The 27,134-nt window shown below is 42.0% G+C and overlaps 2 protein-coding genes across 3 annotated transcripts; both read left to right on the forward strand.

Annotated features, from left to right (window-relative positions):
• The first annotated feature begins 7,560 nt into the window (after nt 1-7,560).
• Nucleotides 7,561-18,076, forward strand: cox18 (cytochrome c oxidase assembly factor COX18). 2 transcript variants are annotated; one of them, XM_030396677.1, is made up of 7 exons: nt 7,561-7,768; nt 10,727-11,260; nt 13,014-13,114; nt 16,496-16,650; nt 16,727-16,842; nt 16,919-17,026; nt 17,735-18,076. In XM_030396677.1, exons 2-7 carry the CDS (start codon nt 10,736-10,738, stop codon nt 17,894-17,896), a joined length of 1,167 nt encoding a protein of 388 aa, XP_030252537.1. In that variant the 5' UTR covers nt 7,561-7,768; nt 10,727-10,735; the 3' UTR covers nt 17,897-18,076. The 2 variants fall into 2 exon arrangements, with proteins under 2 accessions (XP_030252537.1, XP_030252538.1); XM_030396678.1 differs by lacking the exon at nt 7,561-7,768 and adding an exon at nt 7,788-8,217.
• A 354-nt stretch (nt 18,077-18,430) lies between these two features.
• Nucleotides 18,431-26,333, forward strand: igfbp7 (insulin-like growth factor binding protein 7). The gene is made up of 5 exons (XM_030396679.1): nt 18,431-19,014; nt 19,788-19,897; nt 20,968-21,075; nt 23,967-24,093; nt 25,668-26,333. The coding sequence occupies exons 1-5, from the start codon at nt 18,567-18,569 to the stop codon at nt 25,688-25,690; spliced, it is 816 nt and encodes a 271-aa protein (XP_030252539.1). The 5' UTR covers nt 18,431-18,566; the 3' UTR covers nt 25,691-26,333.
• Nucleotides 26,334-27,134: the final 801 nt, after the last annotated feature.

The raw sequence follows: 27,134 nt of genomic DNA on the forward strand, positions 1-27,134 counted from the left end.
CTACTCTTCCTCTATCTGTTCTCCTCTCCTCTGTCACATGGTTCATGCAAGCAAGTGGGAAATGGGATGGGGACTAACATGCGTCGGCCTGTGCCATGCCGTTGTCTCTCTATTCCAAACTATGTTGTCGTTGGTCAACATAGGGGGAGGCTCTGAGTACTTTACCACTTCACCTAACCTAACCCTAACCTAACCCTAACCCCAGACCTTAACATCAGTGAAACCCTATTCCTAAACCCAACCTGACCTTTAACCCCAGCTTTGATCTCATCTTCTAACTTCTAACCACTCCAATAAAAACTTCAAACCCTAATTATACCAGCTTTAATTCAATACATGATTTCAATTTGGTCTTTAAAAATACTTACATGATTCCAATTTGGTCTTTAAAAACAGATACATGATTCCAATTTGGTCTTTAAAAATTAAATACATGATTCCAATTCGATCTTTAAAAATAAATGCCTGATTTCAATTCGGTCTTAAAAAGTAAATACATGATTTCAATTCATTTTTTCGAAATAAATATATGATTTCAATCTGGTCTTAAATAAATAATTAATTCATAGCAATTAAAAAACAATCTATTAAAAAGCAATTCATACTATAATTAATAACCAATTCATGATAAACTAAAAACCAAACCTTAAAACAACCAATTCATAGTACTTTAAAAACAGTCAATTCACTCTACATTAAAAATAATTCATAGTACAAAATTCATAAAAATCAACTCTACGTAGTTTAAAATCAAATTTAATCATAGAATACATCAAGTTCATACTTAATTCCCTTTAAAAACAACAGTAAAACACCTACTATGGCCAGAGTGGGGAGAGTCAATACGTATGGACATGCCCAGACACATTCCAGGGGGAGGGCATAAAAGGAGGAGGCCAGGCAGGCAGCTCACTTCTGCTGTGACTCCCATGAGAGAAGCACCTCTGAAGACCAGTCGGATTCTACTTTGTGAGAGACTTTTGTTGTGACTCCTATTAGAGGAGCACCTCTGAAGACCAGTCGGATTGTTTCCTGTGCTCCAAGGCCTGAAGAAGACTCATTAGAGTCGAAACGTCGCCGTTTTAGCACACAGTTTGTTTTGTCAGCTGATTGATTAAAGTGCAGTTTAGCACACAATTTTGTTCTGTCAGTCATTCACTGAGAAACACATATATTGTTGCATAAGCAGCTATATTATTATACATATCTACACTAGCAAAAACAAAGTATAACTATACCTACCTATAATTATTTAAATACACCGCAAAAACATATTGATGGAAGGCGGTTGGAAAGAAGTGCGCTACGGGCGCAGACCTTATCGCAGCGTGATCCCGGATGGGGCCGCGTGAGAGAGGTGTCCTGGGGGAAGGACCGTGCACTTCCCGTGCCATTTTTGACGCGGGCTCAGTTCCCCTGCCTTAACTGTATACGGTATTGTATGTTTTAATTTTGCAATATGAATTTATTCACAGCTGTTAGGGAGGATGAATACTTTCTGGCAGGAAAGATGAAGATCTGTGAGAAGATCTTGGTTATTATCTTCCTAGTCAGCCTTCATTCAAATCAACCGGTGATTTAATAACTGATGAAGAAATAGGGAACGCTTTGCGAGAGGTGAGAATAGTGTAACCAGGGTTCATATATCCTTAAACCAATAAATACATGATTACAGGTTACATGATTATTAAATACAATGAGCAAATTAGTAATTACATTCATTTACAATATTGACTCATTTTTCCATTTTTCGTTTGCCAGATTAAATGGAATAATTGAATGATCAGATGGTACACGGACCAGCAAAGAGGTGAAAACTCTTTGTTTTTTTGTGTCATCTCCAAATCATACCAGATGTTCACCACCAACGACTCCAACTTAAATGCATAACATACAACAAATAAAACTTCTGATTCAGGAATTCACATTCTTTATTAGCCACGTACACAACAATCAGGTTAAAACAGTTGTTGGCAGTGAAGTTCTCATCTTTAGCCTCCAACATGCTAAATAAGAAAATGACACACAAAAAGATAATCTAAATATTCTAACAGGTATATACACATTTGATGAAAAGGTTTTTTTTCGTTGAGTATTATTTAAACTGAATATCACTAGTGAATGTTACTTTATTGTGAAGGTATGGTATTTCGCTAGTTTTTATAATTATTATTGTTGTTTAAGTGACACGCTTTCCTTTCTCTACAAGAGTACCCATCTGCAGTCAAGATGGCCGACAAGGGCGCCGCCATATATCCAATCCATACCGGAAGTCCCAACCGGAAGTTGGTAAATAAGCAATTTTAAACCAAAATAAAAGCCGCCATTTATCCAATCGATACCGGAAGTCTCAAGCGGAAGTTAGTTAATCACCAAAATAAAAGCTTAAAAAACTTGTACGTTTACACCATAGACTGTATGGTTAACACATAACATTATTCTATGCATTTTGTGCATTTACATGTTTATTGTAATGGTATAATTGATAAAGTTAATTGTCTCGCCACGACTTTACTCAGCAGTTAGTTAGAAGCCTATAATAATCACTAAGTTATAATGTTAACATTTCATGGATTTAGCTTCAATATCACCGTTATGAATAAAAATGTGAATATTATGTTTGTGTGGTGGTGGTAGGGGGCACACACACACACACACAAACAATAGGGCTGAAGAATAACTAAGATTAAATAAACTACATTCTGAAATTAAATAGAGAATTGATAAAATGGTCACAACAAATGTCATACTTACTATCAAATTAGTACATGGTAAATGTTAATTTATGTTACTGTTTCATTGATTTACAATTAATATTGATTGCAAATATTAATATTACGGTTATTAAACACAAATACAATGTTTGTGTGTATGTGGGGGGGCTGCTCACATATATCATTCACGCTAGAACTGAAAAATAAGGCCAACACTGTAATTTAATAGTTACACATAAAAATAACCACATCTCCAGACCCAGGAACTCCCCGTTCTGTTGCATCACACTTGTCTGTGGCCACTGTGTTGCTCATGATGCCCCCCTCATCCCTGAAGATCCCTGATGGGTGAGGAAACGACAAGCTGGACTGATGTCTTTTACCTTAGTTTCTTTATTATGCTTTTGAGCAAACGATGTGTGGGTAGTCTGTACTGTGCTTAATGAAAGCATCCTCTGGTGAGCAGACTGGGCCATATACAGGAAAGACGGAGAGAGCATGCCAGCTTCCTGCAAACAAGATCCTGTATAATATATGGGCAATACAGTCCTTGCACTGTATCACCACCAATGATTTACAGCAGGGGTCCCAAAACTTTTTTCAGTGGGGCGACATCAACTTTCCTTTCTGTGGTGGGGGGCTGGTGTCAGTCTATAACAGAAAATGATATGGGCCAACTACCACTGTTCAGCTATTAAACACCAAGTCCTTACCACCATTACCCATTAATCTCAATGTCCAAATTCAAAATGTTGCACCATAACTGCATATGAAAAACTATACAAAGATATCTACCATTTTAAATAAAGTTTATTTAACATTTAATTTATTTTCATTAATTGTATATATTAGTAATTGAGGAAAACATCAACACTTATAGACAAAATATAACACTTACAACATTGAATGAAAAAATGCAATACTGCTGTTACATGACTTTTCCTAAAAGTGTCTGTATTTTAACTTTGAATAGTTTTTATATAAATTATACAAAATATGATATGTTAACCTGTTTCGGCCATAAGCGTTCAAACTGACCGCACATCACTTCGCGGGGTTTCATTGTTCCATTTTTCGCGCGGTTTGCTGCTTTCATTGTCTCTCTTGTCTCTAACTGTGTTAGTGGTCTCCAGCTGTGCCTCTTTGTGAATTTACTTGTGAGTTAATAATTATATAGTTGTATTAAATAGCTTGTTTGGCACCATGGGCAAACAAAAATGGGAGTTCCTCCCTCCATGAAACAGCGAGCGGAACTGTTCACAACACGAAGGTGCTGAAATGATGCGACTCTGACTGTGTACCAGCCAAGGAAGAATGGGCCTCATTCATGAACCGTTCTTACGAACAAATTTGTTCTTAAGTCCCACTTACGAAGATTTTACGAAGATTGTGGCATTCATGAATGTTTTCTTATGTAGGATTTTTTCTTAGGCAACAACAAATCCTATGAACACTCTTACTCTTACTCTTACGCACATTTCAGTGCCGAAATGTTGGCATGGTTGTGTTTTCTTCTCTTGTTTAGTTCAATAAAATGCAATATTACAGTGATAATTCTGTCATATTTATTCATTTCATATTTTTGGTAATTTACAAAGAATTTCAATTCTAAAGTAAATTACATGTGCCAATGATTTAAGATAAATCAAGTAAATTGGAAACATGCCATCAATTAGTAAACCCCCCACCCTATTTATACGTGGTATTTCTCCATCCAAGGCACGCAAAACAATGGCATATATATTGCTCCTGCGGCTTTCATCAATGTAAGAACACAGCTGCGAACAATTCTGAGGCTTACGAACGAGTTGGTGAATCTGACGTAGGGTTTTCTTAAGGAACCTCTTAAGAACAACTTAAGAAAGAATCTAAGAAGATTTTTAAGAAGATATTGGTGAATGAGGCCCAATGTCTGCATCCTTGGCACCTGCACACAGGTGTGGGCACCTTCAGTGGGGCGAAGGCAACACCAGAGTCTGTGATGTACTACAACAACACCAAGTACGGCGTGGATGTCCCAGCACAAGGTGGGCAGCAGCGGAACCAACCACCGCAGCAGCAGCAGACACAGAACTGGAGGCAGTGCCAGTCCAAAAGAGCTGCAAACAGAACCAAACATTGGACACTTGAAATGCCACAAGCCTGTGTGTGGTGACTGTGTGAGGGGAGCGGAGGTAATCTGAGTAGACTGTGACCAGTGATCACAACAGCTCTTCTTTTGTTTGAGATCAGCTTGTTTCTAGCTTTTTTGATTATTATATTTTTTTAACTTATATATTATTATAAAATCATTCTTAATCAAATCAGTTACTTTTAATTGTTCTAACTTTTCTCTATTAAATTATTGTGTAAATATGCAAAAATAACTTTTTACTATGTTATTAATAAATGTAAAATTAAACTTGTTAAAATGTACATTTTGGTGTAATTTCATTAAAGAAAAATATATCATGACATAATGAATGCATTCATCACTCAATCGGGTATTTACATGAGAGATTATAGAGTTTAAAATCTAGCGGTCCAAATGACCGCTTACGGCCGTTCAAGTAGTTGTGGATTTCCGGCCTTCTGAAGTCCAGCTGACACTTTGGTAGAATCAGAAACATAATTTGACCGGATCTAACTTTTGGGTCGTGTAAAGCGCACTGTTATGCCTTAACCAAGATATAGATCATTAAGATTAATTGGATCAGATCTGACTGGAATGAATCCATCACAGTTGTTGGTAAACTGATTCAATTCCCCCACCAGGCGCCAGCACACAAATTCCCCCGCATTTGGCGGATGGCGGGTGCTAATTTCGATCCCTGCAGTGTAATGAAGACATACATTCATTCTTTCCCCGTTACATAGTTAGATATGATTATGGAGAGCTCTCTCTCTCTCGCTCTTGCTCTGGCGTCTTGCAACGAGGATAGCGCCCGACACTGCGGCAGGTTGCCAAGCTCTATAGGAAATGCAATTTTTAAAAAATAGGCATGTTTAGAGATAGTGTTTGGGCTTTTATTTTGGTTTTATTTTGGTGATTAACTAACTTCCGCTCGAGGCTTCCGGTACGGATTGGATATATGGCGGTGCCCTTGTCGGCCATCTTGACTGCAGATGGGTGCCTCCATAGACATAAAGAGTAGACGCCGCATGGGCTGCTGGGGCGCAAGAAATGCAGCCGCCATCTTGGACCGGTCATTCTACTCACAGTTGAGCAGCAGAAGCAACGAGATGCTAGAGCACTGTGCAGCATATTCCAGTTTTAATCGGCGGACGATCGAAAACAGGGCTTGAGGGATTACTTTACAGTAGGATTGAACATTACTATTGGTTGTATTTAGTGAATCGAATATTACTGTACTGTATTTATGTCCACCAGCGAAATCGTAGCCAGCTAACGTTAGCTAGGCTAACTTATGTTTGTTGCCGGTGTTCACCCGGCTATGAACATTACTGGTTCCGGTACCGTTCCGGCGGTCCCGTTGCTGGTAGGGATGGCACCGCCGCTACCAGTAGCCGTCATCATTGCCGGTAGGGTCGTGCCGAGCAAAGCTCCAGACAGTTGTGACGGCCCTCCTGCTGTTGGCGTGTGTGTGTTTTCTTTATGTTTGTCTGTCATCATGCAGGTTCCTGGTAAGCGGAGTTATAATCAATACCCCTGGAAGCACCTGATCAGTCCTCCCCGGATTATTTAAGACCTGGCTGCCTTTGAGATGCCCTGTTTTTTTTTTCATCTTTTTTTAGCTATTCTGTTTATGGGCACCATGTGTTTGTTTAGTTTAAAATTCAATTTTTGTATCAGGGGAGAAGTTACAAGTGGTCTCCAGTTTTAAATATCTTGCTGTCATCATGAACTCAACTCAGCTTAAAAAAAAAAAGTTAAACAAGTTTGTATTTTGTATTTATTCGCAAATATCTCACACCTGAAGCTGCTAAAATTTATTTTCATGCTATGGTTTTCTTACATATAACATACTGCGTAACCACTTGGTCTCTTACCACTGATACAACAATAAAGTCTGCACAATCTGTAAACAATTGTCATTGTTTTGTATTACTCTTCTGCTTATGTCCTATTTTGCGTGATGGTGCCATATTCCCTCCTGTCTTTTGTATCATGGTAACTGTCTGCACTGATTGTCTAGTATTGTGGGGGCTTTTAGTTTTCTTTTCTAAATAATATTTAAAATTTCTGTTGTTTGGTTATTTGGTTAATAAATTGTTTCATTTTTGCAGTTTACACCTTGTGTCTCTCTTGTTTTGTTTATAGCTCAAGAGCTGGGCCAACACAGTCCTTCCAGAGAAATTATTTGGGGCATCTCTCTCTCTGTCCTGATGTGAATTATATTGGTACTCTGATTTATATATTTTTTTATTTTCTGATTTTATCATATATATATATATATATATATATATATATATATATATATATATATATATATATATATAGAGAGAGAGAGAGAGAGAGAGAGAGAGAGAGATATAGATTACTCTATGATTTCTATTGTTTATATTTATAGTGTTTGCAAAATACCTATCATACATCACATATATCATATATCTGAATATTCTATTACTGTTAATTCCACTATGAATATTAAAATTCGCCGAACCGTGTTATCTGTATCATAGCTACATGTATGACGTTTGCAGCAAAGAAAACCCCGCGTGAAAATCAGTTTAGAATACAGAGTTATGATTGATTAAGTGCGCATTGAACTGCCAAACAGATACACGGAGTGGAGCGGGTGACCGGTCCAAGATGGCGGCCCCACGGCTCGTCAGCGCCAATAGGCAGTAGCGGTCGATGAGGCGTCTACTCTTTATATGTCTATGGGTGCCTCTCTATTATTGGCCTCTCTTACGTCACATTTGCTCGACACGTTGTGGTAAACAGTGCAACGTCATATGCGTGGGACGCAGTGTTGGCCGTGGACGGAAGAATGAAGGTGAAAGAATAAAGATCTGAGTTCTGATCATTTGTTCTAATACTGTTGATACAGAAGAGACCCGAATACACTTCACCTGACGGCTCACTTCACCTGACGGCTGACGTCACACAGGTACGTTCAGGCTTTGTTCTCAACAGTGGAATCGTGAGTCAGTCCGGAGACACCCGGCGGCGCTTCGTCCTCAGATCACCCAGTGTCTGCAGCAGGAGGACGTTCAGCTGCGTCCCAGAACCTCTGCTGGCCTGGAGGCGTCATTAAATGACCCTATCGAATGATTTACACTAAAACTATGTTTCTTCAGGCTGACTGGATGATATTAGTGACAAATATGATAGAATACTATGATAGTTAAAGCCGACGGCGTCACTTCCCGACCCGAGCTAACAGGTTCTCGAACTGGGCTCCGGTCAGCCTGAGGTACTGCTGGAACCGGTCGTCATCCAGACGGAGCTCCTGGAGGAGACAGTGAAATTCCCCCAGCTCCGTGCGTCTCCAGAGGACTTCATGAATCTAGACATGACGGCGGGTGGTTTTCGGCGTTTCTGGGACTTGTACAGCAGGTACAGTGCAGCAACGGTGGTGATATCAGTCATGATAGATGTAGAAAGAGAGCGGGTTAAGAAATATCGGTTCAAAAATGAGCGGGCAAGCGCGAATGAAGCGAATAGTCCAAAATTATGGCGGGTGGACAGTGCCAGGGTAACCCTACCGCAGGAGACTCTCGTGTGACATCAACGTCTGAACTGGGTGACGTCGCCAGTGCAAGTCGTCGTTGATAGGTACGTCGCCTCACCTCCGCCGTCATGCCCCCCCCCACACACACACACACACACGCGCGCGCGCGCGCGCACAATGTCATCTTTCTAAATCACATCGGTTCTGGTCTCCATAAATCGGTTCTGTTTGGCTTATGTAAACTTTACAGTAGGCTAATCACAGCACACGTAGAGGGCAAGAGTAGCTATTTGAAACCATCAATTAAATAGGTCTACTTTATTTTGTGAATTGCATGTTTCCACCCGATTCTTTTAATTAAATAGGTCTACTTTATTTTGTGAATTGCATGTTTCCACCCGATTCTTTTATACTTATTAATGGTACACAAATAAAAAATAAATAAAATATACTGGACTGAAAAAAAAGGAAACACAGCAGGACTCGGAACTGAGCCGCTACTCCTACCAGGTGAGCTATTGAGGTAACAATTAAACAAATATGTAGGGGGGGGGGAGTCCTTTTAAGCCACTGTCCCACAGTAGCTGTTAATAGTTATATTAGAGATGTGCTGCCCTCTATTTGTTTTGAGCACTTATAGTTTGCCAATTCTTACATGTTGCACTTTTCATCTTAAAAAACATCTGTGTGACGACGTACTTTGTTGACGACGTGTGTTTCAGGCGTTTATTTTGTTAGTAATTCTAACATACGCCGGTGTCACGTCGCCGTCGATACACGTTCTTTCAATGCACTCGCCGTGAAGTCGCCGCCGGTGTCTCATCTGCTGTCCCATTCACCCCCATTCAAAAATCCACACGGTCAGGCGGTGACGAAGGGGAGGTTGCATCTTCTCCTTCTCCTAGTAATCCTTGCATTGACACTATCCACCCACCATACAAAATGATAAAGCGGCACGAATGAAGTGTCTAAAGCGATTGTATTCGCGTCTGTCGCGTTCGGTCTGAACGCCCCAATACACTGATGGAGGAGGCTGCCATGCACAGGAGCACTTTGGGATTCAGCATCTTGCTCAAGGACACTTCGACATGCAGCTGGGGGGGGGGGGGGGATTTTGAAGTGACCTTCCAATTACTAGACTAGGTAGTCTAGTTTGTTGATGTACAGTCAAAAAACATAAAGCAGGTGCTTTACCTCCTGAGCTACAGCTGCGTGCATGATGCATGCAGTAAATAAGAAATGTGCCAAATGTGCTATGTGCAGAGTTCTGAGATAATAAACATCAACAGAACAAAACAAAACATCAGAATTGTGACATGAAGTGTTTGGTTGAGTCCTTAATCGGTGGAGAAAGGAGGTGTTGGAGCTGTGGTGGGGGTGGTGTTGTGTAGTCTGATCACAGATGGTATGAAAGAACCCCCCAAGTGCTTTAAGGCACGTGGTTGGATGAGTCTGTGGCTGAACCTGCTCCTGAGTTGCCTCAGCTCGGCATAGTGAACTGTCCAGGTTCACCCCTACCACTGAACTGGCTGTCCTCACCTCATATGTTAGGTTTTTATTGTCCAAAGATAATTTAATAAGATAATTACCTTTTTTTCCAGTAGCATCCATGTCATGTGACCCAGTGACTCAGAATCAATACCAAAATGTATCAGAACTCAGGCCACAGAGGACACACCTGTTCTCACTACCCAGTGAGAACAGGTGTGTCCTGTCTTTGTTGTGCTGATGACAACAAAGGACTGGAAACTTAAAATACAGTTTTATTTGTAACACATGAGCTGAGAAGAAGCCAACATTGCAAACTGAACGACAGGTTTTTACAGTTGTGAGAAGCACAATATGTAAAATATATCTTTGTTTCTAGTCAGGAAAATAATGAAACAAATACAAGTAAAATTCAGCAGTGACACTGTACAACAGTTCAGCTGAAATCCTCAGGACACGTATCTGGTGTGATGTTAATGATATTCTTTGACATGTTTTCTTTTTTGTTGTGTATTTTTCATAAAAATATTTAATGAGCAGAAACATCCACACATCACGTGTGTAAGATGTACAGTCAACAAACATAAACAACACTTTTGTTTTTTTGTTTAACTAAAAGAACTGATTTATTCTGTAAAATCTGTCAGTGAGCACTTTTTACAAAATGATAGGCGAGTCATGTAAAAAAAAATAATGTGGTGCACAGGTGTGTTTGGAATGTCACAATATGGCATGTTTGCTCTGATCACTCCAAATGACATGTTGAACTTTTGTTGGTCTTTGTTGGTCTGTGCTGGTCTTGGTTGGTCTTTGTTAGTCTGTGCTGGTTCAGCCTTGTCTTTACTTTCTAATCAGTTTCAGGATCAGGACCTCGTCTCTAACCTCGTTTGTCTCCTCATGTTTCAGAGGGTCACCATGTTGACTGTGGGGTCGTTGCTGAGGTTTGGCATCTTGCAGCTACCTGTACAAAGAATCTGTCCTGCTGTGTTCAATAGAAAGTCACCTTTACCTGGTCACACCTGCTCTGCACCTCGGTCTGGTGGACTGTCTGCAGTCTGCTATCACATGTTACCTATCAGGACGCTGTCAGATGTTTTGACCAGGTCAGGTCTGAGGACACCATTAAATGTGTGGACACTATCAGGTCTGAGGACACCATCAGGTGTCAGGACACTGTCAGGTCTGAGGACACTGTCAGGTCCGTGGACATCATCAGGTGTGAGGAGGCTCTCAGGTGGTGGTGGTGATGGTGCAGGAGAGGCAGGATGGTACAACAACCTGTCAGACTCGGCTCCAGTTCACCTGTGTGAGCACTTCCTGGTGAGCGTGCAACAGGTAAGTGGGCTGCCGTGGTGGCTGAGCATCGTCATGTCAACGCTCTGTGTCCGGACACTCATCACTCTGCCGCTCGCCGCCTACCAGATGGTCATCATCGCTAAGGTGAGATATGAGAAGGAGGAAAGGGTTAGCCAGACACAAAACCTTAACTGGTCTGATGATCAATTAACTGATTGATTAGTCCAGGGATGAATGCTGCTCTTCTCTTGCATCTTTTCGCCACCCTCAATTTGATTCGCAGTTGATAAACATCTTTGCCAGTTTAATATTTTAAAATAAGATGTTGTTTGTTTTTATGAGTCTACGATCAGCTTCACTATATGAAAAAGAAGTCACTGACTCAAAGTCTCCTTTGAGTCATTGAAATGATGTTTGTCTGCTTCACCATCATTAAAACAAAATGTGTTGATGTGATGAAGTTACAGCACTGTTACTCACTCAATTCAGATCATTCTAATAAATATGATGTCTCATATCAACATGAGACATTTAAAAACATTTGAATTTAACCAGCAGGGGGCTTACTACACTATACTATATTAATCCTGATGAAGATGATGACTAAAACCCTGTGAACATAATTTAAGATGAAATCTTCTTTAGTCTTATTCATAATTTCAATACACTGAATGACACACATTCCAACATCATTTTAAATTCTTTAATTAAGTCTGTTTTATTTATTTAAAAAATACCCAAATAAGAAGGATAGTTAATACTATTCAGAGCAGGAGGAGGAAGAAAACCCAACATTAAATAACTAACTAACTACTACCTAACTAATTACAAACACATAATTAACCTCCAGAAATGAATATAAATACTAGAAATTTAGTGGACTACTGATTAATTTTATACTACTGGAAATGATAAAGTCAAATTTTCTTATATAAAATTCAAAAATAATTTATTTAACCATTTCACATCGACAGAAAGAAACAGGAGCATCCTAAATTGACGGATTGAAGTTTGAATGTAAACAAACAAGAGTTCGTATTCTGTTGGAGAGATCATTTCTTTAAACATTTGTATGTGAAAGAATCATGAAAACCAGTAACACCGCAAACATGAGGATCAAATATATATAAATTATTATTTATTGATCAAAACATATCTCTGGTAATCCTCTGTGGTTTTGTCTCATCAATGAGTCCGTGATTCTGAGATATCTTCATCCTCTGAGCTCCAATAAAAACACAAGGAGCCACATTTTCCTTCATCAGCATGAACACACACTTTCTTAACTGCTGCCACAAATACTCACTGGTTCACCACAATAAAAAAAAATAGTCCCCAGCAAAGTCACTTTTCCCTCCTGTTTGATAAACACTTCAGTGAGCAGCTGTTTAAAGATTTATTGAACCTTTTAGACCTCAAATGGCAGATTTACATCTTTAGTAGGAACCAATGGGCAGAGGACAGTAAGTCCGACAGTATTCAGAGACGGACCAGTATGTTGTTGATCAGAACCGAGATCGGACTGAACGCTTTGTCCTCTGACACCTGAAATTTTACATCTACTACTATTTCTCTTCCCCCCCCTCTCTTTTTTCTCCTCTTCTCTTTTACCTCCTTGTCCTCATCCTCTCTTCTATCTTCTCCTGTCTTCTTCCTTATCCTCCTCCCTTCTCCTTCCTCCTCTCGTCTTCCTCCTCCCTCCTCTTCTCTTCTTCCTCTTCTTCTTCCTCCTCCTCTCTTCTACCACCATCTCCTCTCTTCTTCATCCCCCTCATCCTCCTCTCTTCTCCCTCCTTTTCTTCTACCTCCTCCAGCTGTTTGTCTATATTTAAAGACACAGTTTACAGTAGCATTTTGTCCATCATGGTAACCATAGTAACCTTAAGGTGATGTGCAGGTGGAGGTGCTGCAGGTGGAGATCTCAGAGCTGGCCAAGAGGCTTCGATATGAAGTGTCTGTCCGTGCGCTTGAGAGAGGCTGGACAGAGAAACAGAGCCGGTAGGACACGACATCTGAGTCTGTTATGTTGATGTGTGTGTTAGTGTGTGTGTGTATTAATGTGTGTTAGTTTGTGTTTTAGTGTGTGTTAGTGTGTATCAGTGTGTGTGTGTATGAGTTTTATTGTGTGCGTGTTAGTGTGTAACAGAAGCCCCTTTCACACAGAGAAGCCGCATTGTCGCTGCAGCGACAGTTCACCAATTCTCTGCTGTTGTTTGTTCACACAGAGCGAAGCAGCACCGTCGTAAATACAAACCGCTGTGTAATTCACACACAAAGCTGGCACTGCAGCTCCTAAGGAGGCGTGACGGTATACGTCATGATGATGACGTCTGGGTGTTTTTTTAAGGTGTTTTCCCGTGTCCTGTTCATCTAAACCCACAGATAGTTTATAAACATATGGATTGTTACGCTCGGTCTAGGGAGCCGAGCCTAACATAAATAACTGACACCCAAACACGGTGTAAGTTCAGGGAAAACAAACAATTTATTTACAAGACAACCGGTGCAATATGTGCAGTGATGGGTGCGGTATATATATACAGTGATGAAGCGTGGCTTCAGGGTGAGCCCAGGCCTAAAATAACAAACAAAATCAATCTAACCTCTAGAGCCCGAAAACTATCTAAACCCTACAGAAAACAAAACGAAACAAAAGACAAGTGCTAAACCTAACTCCCTAACCTAATACAAAACAGGAGAAAACAGAATCAAAAGAAAAGGCAGCTCACTCCTACTGCTTCTCTAACACAGGCGCTCTTGCTCTGGTTACCCAGAGCACACGCACACTCACAAACACTCCCGCACTCAGGCGCACAAACACACTCTAAGTAAGTCACACGAAATTTCTTAGTACAGTCTGTCAGGTAGATGCCTCCGCAATAGCGATCCACCGCGTCGCTTGAGCAGCATCAGCTTTTAAGTTCCCCGCTCCTGGTGCTGGCCAATCCCTCACTGCCACGCCAGGAATGCGGAGCCAATGACGTGTGGGAGCAACACAATCTTTGGCTGACAGGAGCGCTCCCTCTGTACGAAAAAAAGACAGACAGACGCACATATACTACATACAGATGACGGCAGGAGCCGTAACATGGATGCTGTTATAATGTGTTGTGAAGATCAACCAAACATCCTGAAAAGTGACAGTTACGTTATGATTTATTTTTAACACAAGTAAAAGTTGAGTAAAAGTTTTTTGCCGGTGACAGACGCTGTTTTTAGGCAGAAATATGACGATGAGTCGGTAGGACAGAGCATCTCCAAGAATAACTGCAGTATTTTTTTCCTCATAAGTTGCCAAAGACAGTTACAGTTACTATGTTACTTTTGTCTGGTCCTGTAACATTGCTTTGTGGGACATTTCTATTTATTTAGTTGAATGAGGGACCAGCATAGTTATCAGACTGTCAGACTGACACTCCCTTGCTCTGGGCCGCCAGCTCTGTAACTGCGTGTTAGTGTGCATGCGTTAGTGTGTGTAAATGTGTCAGTGTGTGTGTTCTAGTGTGTGGGTATGTGTAAACATTAGGGCTGTAATCTCCTAGTTGACTGGTCGATTCAACGGTTGATACGTTCTGGCTCGACCAAAATTCTGATTGGTCGATTTTTGGCATGTTAATTACATGCTGCTATGGCAGTGCGTAAACACGAAGCGGGTCCTCTCCTTCCCAATGCTTTGTGTCCTGCATATGGCATATTTGACTTTATGAGGAGGAAAGTACCAAGTGCTAATGGGGGTGTTTTCAGAGCACCCCTGTTTCACAGGTAGCAGTGTGTCTTCAGAACACCCCCCTTTGTTTTCATTATTTTGGATTAGCCCAACCCACTACAGACAAACAGATTGAAGAACATACTAGAAGGCCTAGGTCCGGTGGTTTGTTAAATATTTATTTATTTTTAAGCGTTTCATTTACAGTCCTTCCTATTCTACCATGTCAAAGACATCAGCAGTGTGGCAGCATGTTATAAAAATTGAAAATTGAAAAAAAGTCGAATGCAAAGTTTGCAAACAACAGTCTGTATATCACAGCTTGACTACAAATATGGCATATCATCTACAAATGGTAAGCTGACTGTCTGCGTTAGGTTGCTCCGTCCGTTTTAACAAGATGAATAATTATTTTTTCTTAAAGTGGACTCGCCTTTTGTGTTTAAGGGTAAAAGTTTTTTTAGGTTAATAGTTCGTGTCTCAGCCACGAAGCTGAGCTCCTGTGTTCAGTCTCGCTCTGCGCGAGGACACGCACAGAGCGAAATGATATTGTCTGTCAATTATTATAACATGACAAAAACAATTGTCTAAATATTCCTCAACAGTTCTTGTGCTGATATCACTAGTTGACATAGTATATTTTCGGAAATCATGGGCTATTATATTGCGCAGATGCACGTGATGCAAAACGCTGTCAGAGACAGACTCAAGTTTGTTTATTCATTCATTCATTTCAATTAACCAATTAGCCGATTTTTAGTCTAAATGTCACGGCTTCGGCTGACGAAGGATTTCTTTGGTTGATTACAGCTCTAGTAAACATGTGACGTGACGTGAAGCACGAAGTTGGGCGAGAACAGTGAATCAGGTTGAATTTAAATTTAAGAGCATAACATTACACCTCATTGGAGTTTAGAACTGGGTTCTTAGTAGGGGCTTTTAAATTTGAAAGTAGCGACCATTAGTAGCTTGCCGCTACAACAACAAGCGGACAACGAAGACAACTACAGAGACTGAGGAGACACTAGCATCTCAGAGGCTCTCCAGTTGCTCATCTTGACGTCCGTGGATGAAGTGATGAACTGACTGCTGTAATTAGCTGTTTCCTGGTTTTAAAACTCCCAGGCTGTGGGTCGCTCAACAGTACAGGTCATCGACACCTCCGCCCATCTCACGCAATTGTTGGCACATCGACGTCTGAGATTTAGGTAGCAATGAAGGCGGAAATAAGTGTACCCTCCAAGGCGTCAAATTGACGGACCAAAACAGACCCCCAATTTACCGCCTTCTGTCTAAATCCGCGGACCTAGCCGCAAATAGGATGGCCAATTGGCGGCTTATTGCCCAGTATAAAAACGGCTAGACACTCATGTGACCCACTTCTTCATGTACTTCAGCCTTGAGTGAAGGCTTCTTCCTACAGGCTGTGTGTTACAGCACCACACTATGGTGTTCAGAGGATGGTGCATTGACAGACGTTGTAAATTAGATCAGCTGATGCTGATGCTGATGCTGGTGCTGGTGCTGGTGCCAGTTCCGGTTCCGGTTCCGCTCAGTTTTATCAAATAAAATGGGTTAGAGTTAGGTCAGGTTCTAAAGAGTTCAGCTCTAAGAGCCAGCTTGCAGTTCAGGAACAACAGAAACATGATGTTCCTTCTGTTGTTTCTTCTCAGGTTTCAGTTCCAGAAGAATCTGCGTCGGATTGTTTCTCAGCTCTACGTCAGAGACAACTGTCACCCCTTCAAAGCCTCTCTGCTAGTTTGGGTTCAACTTCCACTGTGGATCAGCCTCTCTCTGGCCCTCAGAAACCTGAGTCTGGACCAGTCCGGTAAGCTTACACTAAGTCTGGGTAAGTCCGCGACCAGTCCTGGACCAGGGCTAACAGTAAATTTCATTCTCTGTAGCACTACAGTCCAATCTGAAAGCAGGGGGCGTTCTGTGGTTTTCTGACCTCACCTTACCTGACTCTACCTGGATCCTACCTGTCTGTCTGGGACTCACCAACCTGCTTGTGGTAGAGGTCAGTCTGTTCAGCAGGTGTGTCCTTACTCGACTTGATGATGTCATCCAGGTGACGCTCTTCTCTTCTTCTTCAGGTGTTTTCTCTGCAGAGAGTCAACCCCTCACGTGTTCAGAGGTTTGTGACAAACTCCATCAGAGCATTCTCCGTGTTGATGGTTCCCATCGCTGCTTCAGTCCCATCTGTGAGTCAAAGTCCATTATTGATCAGATCACATCAAAGCAGCGCATTAGTTCAGTCTGGAGGTTCCTGAGTGACCTCAGGTTCAGGTTCAGGTTCAGACTCGTGCAGGTTTCATGTTCAGATCTTTTGAGTTGATAAATCTTTGAGTTTCTCTCTGAACGTGCTGACTCAAGTTTTCACATTCCTGTCGCTCATCAGATTAAAAACACATTCAGACAAGTCCCATCGGCCCGAGATCAGAGCTGCAGCTTAAAGTCTCACAGCAGTTTTCTGCTGCACCACTCAAGTCTTCATAGTGACTGACACCTGAACCAGATCGCGGTGGTCCAAGTTTGGTCCAATCTGATCAGGTGTAATTGTGGATAGCTTTCTGTCTCAGTTTGTTATTTTTCAGTTTACTGAAGACAAAGAAAACAACAATCATCACATCTGACAAGCTAAAAATAGAAAACAATTATCAGTTTCGTCACCTGATCATTTTCGTTCTGGGAACTAATTGATCTGTTGATTAATCGATTGATCCTCAGGTTCCTCCAGGACTGACAATTGCTCTCTTTTTTAACTGTATTGATACAATTTGTTTTTATGACTTCATGTGTTCATGCTGCTGGTCTTTAAACAGTCAAATCACCAGAACAACAACACAACTCTGAACCAGAACATGAAGCAGCTCTGTATCTCTAACCCCTGTCTGTCTCTTCCCCCCCAGTCTATGGCTCTGTACTGGTTTTCCTCCAGTTTGGTGGGATTCAGTCACAACCTTCTCCTTCGTTCTCCTGCGATCCACAAAATTCTCAAACTGAAAACTCAGAGATCTGAGGCTCCGTACAGAGACCTGCTGACAGCGTTTGTCTCCAAATACTGCAAGTAATACACATAGTACTGCAAGTAGTACACACAGAACTGTACAGGACATGTTCCACATATAGAACAGCTTACAGACTGACAGGAAATGTCTTGTGTTCACCTGATGATGATGTTAAAACAGGTAAAATATTGTATTGATCTGTTCATCAATAATGATTAAAACATGTCTGCACTGAACGTGGTACAATTTGTGTCCGTACATTCAGTTTTATACATTGAACCTGATCCATTAAGGAATTCTTCTCTTTCATTGTGTGAACTGAACTGTGCACAATAACGGGAAGAATAGATGTGACCTCTGACTCTGAAGTATTTCCTGTTTATTAGTTTCCCACCGCCCAGCTGACGCTCACAAACTTCAAAATGTTCCCACAATGTTTCTGAAATGTTTGAAGGTTCATTTCAAGAGTCAAAATGGATCACTCTGAAAAGTACTACATTATAATGTGATAACACAATATGAAGCATGATAATACAGTAGTGATAAAAAGAATGCTCATCCTGAGGTCTAACATATTCTAGTATTGAACTGCCTACACTGACAGCAGCTCTGGGATCAGGTCTCGGTCTCGGAGGCGGAGTCAGTAGCTTTAAACACTCTCAGTCTGCAGATCAGATCTCAGTTTGTTTAGACTGGGACACATTTCAGACTAGCCGATCTCCATCGGGCCATCATGAAGTCCTCTACCGTCTTTCTGGTTCTGGTTCCGGTTCTGTCGGTCCTCTCGATCCTCCCAGTGCTATCAGCCCGAGTCCAAGCAGGTCTGGGCTGTGGACCCTGTGACCCAGCTCAGTGTGCTCCTCTCCCGGGGGAGGGCTGCCCTGCTGGCTCTCTGCTGGATTCCTGTGGTTGCTGCTCGGTGTGCGCTGCTGCGGAGGGAGAGCTGTGTGGTGGGCGCCGCGCCGCAGCTCGTCGCTGTGGCTCCGGGCTGGAGTGCATCAAAAGGGACGAGGACAAGAAGAACAAGCTGGGAGTCTGTGCCTGTAAGAGCAACTATGAAGTCTGCGGAACCAATGGGCTGACGTACCGGAGCGGCTGTGCACTGAAGAGCGCCAGCCTGACAGCAGAGTCTGAGGGCAGTGACCCCATCAGCATTCAGAACAAGGGCCGCTGCGCCACAGGTGAGTCTGAGATACTCAACATATATCGTTCATATTATGGTTATTACCATTCTGTTGTCTTCAGTCTGAACCATCGCGTCTCTTAAACAACTGAGAACTGAATCTGTCTTTAAAGATACACAAACATTTTCCCTGTTTCCAGTCTTTGTGCTGAGCTAGGCTAACATTTCCCCCCATTTCCAGTCTTTGTGCTAAGCTAGGCTAACATTTCCCTTCTGTTTCCAGTTTTTGTTTCCAATCTTAGCTGGGCTAACGTTTCCCCCTATTTTTACAGTCTCTGTGCTAGGCTAACATTTATGTTTAGGTCATTTAGCGGACGCTGTTGTCCAAAGCGACCTCTAATTCACTCATTCATACATACATTCATACACTGATGGTGGCTGCCTTGCAAAGTGCCGACCAGTGCATCAGGAGCAGAATGTCACATAAATGTTTTTGTCTGGTTGAGATGAAGCTGAACGTGTCGCTGCCTGAACCTCTGACAGTAACAGACAGTGAGTGATGATAATCCACCTTCATCCCTCTGAAAACACTGAATACCTTTCTACATGAAAACCCTCACTGAGCACGCTTAGAGCAATCTGAATTCCTCTGAGGTCACCAAGGATTTTCTGTCTCTGACGGATTCCTGCGACCTGTTTCATCCTGTTAGAGTCCAACCCGAGTTTCATCCTGTTTGAGCTTGAAGGGGAAACTGCTCTCCAACCAAACCTCAGCTCAAAGCTTAACTTTACTGGCAGTGACCTGTCACCTGTTCGGCTGTCTGTTTGCAGCTCCGATCATCGTCACTCCTCCAGGTGAGGTCTACAATGTGAGTGGCTCTCAGGTGTACCTGAGTTGTGAAGCGGTGGGCGTGCCAACACCTGTCCTCACCTGGAAGAAGGTGAGTTTTTATATACTAACTATATTACACTATATTCAAAAATATTAAAGAATATAAAATATGTTAAAGTATATTCAAATACATTGAAGTATATTCAAATATATTGAATTATAAAATGAATATATTAAGTATATAGAATATAATAAGTATATTTATATATATATATAAGGGTATATTAAGATACATTAAAGAATATTAAAATATATATGAGTTTATTAAAATATAAGAGTATATTAAAGTATATTCAAATATATTTGAGTATATTAAAATATATAAGAATACATGTAAGTATACTGAAATGTATTAAAGTATATTAAAACCCATCCATCCATCCATTTTCATCCGCTTATCCGGGGCCGGGTCGCGGGGGCAGCTGCCTGAGCAGGGACACCCAGACCTCCCTCTCCCCGGATACTGCCTCCAGCTCTTCCGGGAGGACCCCAAGGCGTTCCCAGGCCAGCTGGGCGACATAGTCACACCAGCGTGTCCTGGGTCTTCCTCGGGGTCTCCTCCCGGAGGGACATGCCAGGAACACCTCCCGAGGGAGGCGTCCCGGGGGCATCCGAAACAGATGCCCGAGCCACCTCAGCTGGCTCCTCTCGATGTGGAGGAGCAGCGGCTCTACTCTGAGCTCCTCCCGGGTGACAGAGCTCTTCACCCTATCTCTAAGGGAGCGCCCTGCCACCCTGCGGAGGAAACTCATTTCGGCCGCTTGTATCCGGGATCTTATTCTTTCGGTCATGACCCAAAGTTCATGGCCATAGGTGGAGGAGTTTAAGTATCTATATTAAAACCTTTTTTAAAAAAATGATGTGTGATGATTTGAAGAACTCAGAAGTTTAAACTGTCTTCCCGATGAGCTCAGGTGTTACTTGCAGCCTCAGGTGTTACCTGCAGCCTCAGATATATTAAATATATAAATAATATAAAGACAAGCTATTGCAGAGGTGTTACAGGTATAGGATGATGATGATGAAGGTGATAATGAGGATGATGATGATGATGATGATGATGAAGGTGATGATCATGATGGTGATAGTGATGGGGATGATGATGGTGTCTTCCTTCAGGTCCTTGGTGGAAGAAAGAGGATGGAGCTTCTTCCTGGAGACAGGGACAACCTGGCGATTCAAACAAGAGGAGGACCAGAGAAACATGAAGTGACCGGCTGGGTCCTGGTTAGTCCTGTGATATCTGTCTGTCTGTCTGTCTGTAAAATGTCCCATACTATATACACTACTCACAATAAGTTAGGGATATTGTTATTTACATGAGTGCTTTTCCTATTTTGTCTGAATTTTAATGAAATAAGTAAAAGTTCTAATAATGAATGAGAAGAAACACCATTTTCATTAGTTTAATATTTATTACCCCAAAAATTTGGACAATAACAAGGATAGCCCCAAATAACAAAAATTGACGATGTCAGTAGCGGGTGTTTCCACCATTTGCCGCAATGAAAGCTTGACAGCGACGTCTCATGCTCGGGGTTAGGGTGTTGTTCTGAGGCAATGCGTTCCACTCCTCCACAAGTGCTACACGCAGTTCTGCCAGGTCACGTGGGGGTGGGGTACGATCATCCAGTCTCTGCTTCAGCTGGTCCCAGACGTGCTCTATGGGGTTCAGGTCAGGGGACACTGCTGGCCATACCATATGAGGCACTCCGACTTCCTGAGCTGTGACAATCCTGGCACGTTGTTGTTAGCATTATCATCCATGAACAGAAAGTTGGGGGTGTGCTGGCGGAATTGGGGGATGACGATGGGTTCTATGATGTCTCTGAGGTAAGAACGTGCAGTGACTGAGCCATCTACAATAACCAAATCTGTTTTGCGCTGACTGGTGATGCCTGCCCAGACTGTTGCACCTCCCCCACCAAAGGGAACCCTGGGGACCATGTTGACCTCGGCGTATCGCTCACCTCGCCTTCTCCAGCAACGCTGATGACCATCATTTCTGTGCAAGGTGACCCGACACTCATCAGTGAACAGGACGATGGACCACTGCTGCATTGTCCAGGTCACATGGTCTTGTGCCCACTGCAAACGTTCCACAGTGTCTTGGTGTCAGTGGAGTCACCTGCAAAGGTCGTCTGGCATTCAAGCCAAAGCGGTGGAGTCGGTTTCGAATGGTTTGTCTGGAAACCCTAGTACCCCTCACATCTCGTAACTGGGCCTGCAGCTGTGTGGCAGTTGCATAACGATGTTTGAGTGCATAGGTCCTTAGGTGCTGGTCATCGTTGCGGTCTGTCACTCGTGGGGCTCCACTCCTGGGTCTGTCACAAACTCTGCCAGTAGTTCTGTGTCTTGATGCAAGTCTGCTGATGATACTTTGAGACACACCAAGTTCACGAGTAACATCTGACTGCCTGCCACTGACCCGAAGGCGCGCTATGGCCAGGTGGCGCTGCTCGTCCGTTAAGTGACGTCGTGTGTTCATGGCTGTTTGAGTGATGAACTTGGAATGACTTACTGACAATACCAGCTTTTTATACCCACAGAATGTTGAAATTGATGCCACATTGAAAAGGGTTTAGTTTTTTGGTATTGGCCCCAATATGTAAGGCACACTGTACACACTCATTTTGTGTATTCTGTGTACACAGTGAGACCATTACGTGGAAAACACAAAATGAGGTGTGTCTATCACCCGAATACAATTGCCTCCCTATCCCAAACTCTTTGAAATGAAACAAACACCGTATGTATGAAATCCACTGAGTCTCTCACAATATCCCTAACTTATTGTGAGTAGTGTACATTAAATCTATAGCCGTTTTTAAACAGCCTCTCCGCATTATCTCCGGAGCGGTGGTTCGGCAATTCTCCACCGATGGTGAGTCACACAGAGCGAAACATCTCCGCCTTCAGGTGTGTAATTCACACAGAAAGCCGGCGCTGCGGCTCCTAAAGAGGCGTGACGGTACACGTCATGTTGATGACGTCGGTGTTTCCCCAGGTGTTCCCCTGTTAATCTAAACCCGCGGACAGTTTATAATCATATAGATGCAGTTATAATGTGTAGTGATTGAGATCCTGACCCACCTGGAAAGGGACGGAGTTAAGTTTTTCGCGCTAAATTACATAATTATACAAGGGTTAGGGTTAGGCGAGGATGGTGGCTGTTTTCTGGGGGAAAGTTCGGTGAAGTCTCAGTCAGGAGGGCTGACGGTCGCGGTGAGTTATTTTCATCACAAACACTCGGTGAGTTAAAGTTTTTTGCCGGTGACAGCCGCTGTTTTTCGGGCAGGAATGTGGCGAAGAGTCGGTAGGACAGACAGGAGGACGGACGCTTCTCCACGTACAGCTGTGGTATTTGTTTTCCTCATATAAGTTGCTAAAGACAGTTACAGTTACTACGTTACTTTTGTTCGGTCCTGTAACGTTGCTTTGTGGGACATTCTGTATTTAGTTGAGTGAAGGACTTGTGCAGTTATCAGACTGTCAGACCGACGCGCCCTCGCTCCGCGCCTCCGGATTATCCGTTCACACTGGGACGGCTCACCAATAATGCGGCCCTGATACTACCTCCAGAGGCGGATCAGCGCCGGAGCGAAATTTCCCCCCTCTCCGCATCCAAAACTTTCACACAGAGGCGGGTGCGGAGAATTGGCGCAGGATCCCCACATACAAACGGCAGTGTGAAAGAGGCTTATATGTTCTATCAGGGCGGTAGTCGGTACGACACAGCAGACAGGGGTTGGGTTAGCAGACGATGCTGTCTTGATGCAGAGTGAACAAACTCTCTCCTGTGAGAGTGAAACATTTTCCAGATGTCAGTATTGTCATCAGTTAGATGAAGTCACACTACCAGATGGAGATGCTCCTAGAGGGGTGGAGTCAGGAGCCACTTACCTGTGGCATCATGACCAGGTGTTGAGTGGAGCAGTTACAGTAGGCTAAAAAAAAAGAAGCTGATGGAAGAAATGTGCTGATCACAGAGATACTGAACTGAAGGACATAAAACATCTGGAACAAACATGTAGTCAATCTTCTGTGACAGAGAGTGATGTCATAACTACAGTTGTGGATTGAACCAATTAATATCACCAGTATTGTTTGTATTTCAGATCTCCCCTCTGACCAAAGAGGAGGAAGGATCGTACGAGTGTCACGCCACCAACTCCAAGGGAGAAGCTTCAGCTGCTGGAGCCATTCACCTGGTCGAGTCCATCGATGACATCATCATCAAGAAAGGTGACTTCGACCCTGACATCATCAACAAACAACAACAAACAAATGATTAATAATATCAGTCAGTGTGGGGGTTAGAGATGATGATGATGAAGAGTCATAGGGTTAGAGATTTATTTATTTATTTAATGCTGTTAATAATCCCACAAGGGGAAATTCTTTTTTCCTCACATCACACACACACACACACACAGTGTATAGAGGAGATGAGTGAAGGGTCTGCCACACATGCTACGGTGCCCAACGAGTGTATTCGGTACTTACTCTTTATTTGGTCCAAGTGGGACTTGAACTGGCAACCTTCAAGTCCCAAAGCCAACTCCCAACGGACTGAGTTATGATGATGAGTCATGGGATTAGAGATGATGATGATGATGATGATGAATCATGGGGGTAGAGATGATGATGATGATAAGTCATGGGGTTAGAGATGATGATGATGATGATGATGATGATGAGTCATGGGGTAGAGATGATGATGTAGAGTCATGGGGTTAGAGATGATGATGATAATGAGGAGTCATGGTGTAAGAGATGATGATGAGTCATGGGGTTAGAGATGATGATGATGATGATGAAGAGTCATGGGGTTAGAGATGATGATGTAGAGTCATGGGGTTAGAAATGATGATGATGATGAGTCATGGTTAGAGATGTTGATAATTAGTCATGGGGTTAGAGATGATGATGATGAGTCATGGGGTTAGAGATGATGATGATAAGTCATGGGGTTAGAGATGATGATGATAATTAGTCATGGGGTTGGAGATGATGATGATGATGATGATGATAAGTCATGGGGTTAGAGATGATGATGATGATGATGATGATAAGTCATGGGGTTAGAGATGATGATGATGATGATGATGATGATGATAAGTCATGGGGTTAGAGATGATGATGATGAGTCATGGGGTTAGAGATGATGATGTAGAGTCATGGGGTTAGAAATGATGATGATGATGAGTCATGGTTAGAGATGTTGATAATTAGTCATGGGGTTAGAGATGATGATGATGAGTCATGGGGTTAGAGATGATGATGATAAGTCATGGGGTTAGAGATGATGATGATAATTAGTCATGGGGTTGGAGATGATGATGATGATGATGATGATAAGTCATGGGGTTAGAGATGATGATGATGATGATGATGATAAGTCATGGGGTTAGAGATGATGATGATGATGATGATGATAAGTCATGGGGTTAGAGATGATGATGATGATGATGATGATGATAAGTCATGGGGTTAGAGATGATGATGATGAGTCATGGGGTTAGAGATGATGATGAGTCATGGGTTAGAGATGATGAAGAGTGTCAAGTTGTAGTTTCAACATATTTAATGCTTCTTATAAAATGTTTGATTTCATGTCAAAATTAAATTTTTCTTATAAAAATTCATCACAAATGTTTTGACCCAGCATCAACAGGGTATTCTTCCTCAGTCTCAGAGATTTAAATTAAAACATTTAAATTTGAATGAAGTTCTGTGTTTGGAATAAAAATGATGACACATTGACAGGAAGCAACTATTGAACCCCTCCTTTGACTGATGATGTCATTTCCTTTCAGTGACGAAGGAAGACGAGCTGTGATCAGCTGATCAGAGATCAGACAAGACGATCGTCAGCAAACAACTGAACAGCATCTTTTTATTCAGATTTTTCCTTTCATGTAGTTCTGAATAAACAAACACTTACAGTTTGAATTGAAATCAAAATTGTATTGATTGATCACTGATCGATTGTTTATTGTTTTAGTTTCATGATTCTTGATGTTTCTGTACTTTCAGGACTGAAATGTTAGTTAAACCTGTTTTAACAGTTTATATTTTTATCATTTATAATGTTTTGTTTAGAAAGACGTAACCATATCAACACAACTTTCAATACACAGAAATATTCATTCTTCAATCAGTAAGAATTTATTTCATGGTTTATTGTTTTTATGTAAGCAAAAACAAGTTAGGATTAGGGATTATAATAGGATTTTATGTATATCTATCTATATATATATATATATATATATATATATATATATATATATATATATGTATATGTATATAGATAGATAGATGCAATACATCAGTTTGTATTTGTGGGGAAACGAAGTCGCTGCGTTCACAGCTTCTGTCTTTTGTTATCTGGAACATGAAGCTGTGAGGACAAAACACTATGACATTCTGATAAGTTCTTTCGTTTCTGCTCTAAACTCTTCATTAAACTGTTTTATTGTTTATTTGTTGTTGTTTTTTGTCAGTCGTCACAGTCACGACCTCAGAAGCTTTTTTTATAGATTGAACTGGTTTATGAGGATGTAAAGTAATGAAGACTCATCGTCACACTCACTGTTTTTTACACTGAACCAAACATTGCTACCATGTCCTGCTGGACCAAACTGATCAGAGATTTGATACTGTGGACCACAATATCTTAGTGTCTCAGTTGCAGCACCTAGTGGGCATTTGTGGTAGCGCCCTGGATTGGTTTAGATCGTATCTTGCAGGAAGAACTCTGTGTGTACGCCTTGGTGGTTCTGAGTCCAGCTCTGCTCTGCTGTCATATGGGGTTCCACGAGGTTCAGTTGTAGAGCCCCTGCTTTTCTCACTTTATCTGCTTACCATGGGTTCCATCCAGAGAAGGCATGGTATCGCTTTTCATTGTTACGCTGACGACAGTCAAATTTATGTGCCGCTGAAGAAGAAAGATGCCTTCTGTCTGAAACCACTTCTGTTGTGTCTTGAAGACCTGGATGTCACTGAACTTTTTAGAATTTAATGAAAATAAAACAGAAGTGATGGTGTTTGGTCCGAGTGGCTCTTGTGAACCCCCTACCTGTGACCTCCAGGAGCAGCTGATCAGCTGATCAGGTCAGCTGATCAGCTGCTCCTGGAGGTACCGAGGTCAAAGCGGAAGCTCAGAGGGGAAAGAGCTTTTTCTACTGCCGGTCCCAAACTATGGAACGAACTCCCACTGCACATCAGACAAGCCCCCTTACTGTCCATTTTTAAAACACATCTTACAACCCAATTTTATTCTT

Source organism: Sparus aurata, chromosome 18 (genome assembly GCF_900880675.1).
Source record: "Sparus aurata chromosome 18, fSpaAur1.1, whole genome shotgun sequence".
In the NCBI taxonomy this organism is placed as follows: domain Eukaryota; kingdom Metazoa; phylum Chordata; class Actinopteri; order Spariformes; family Sparidae; genus Sparus; species Sparus aurata.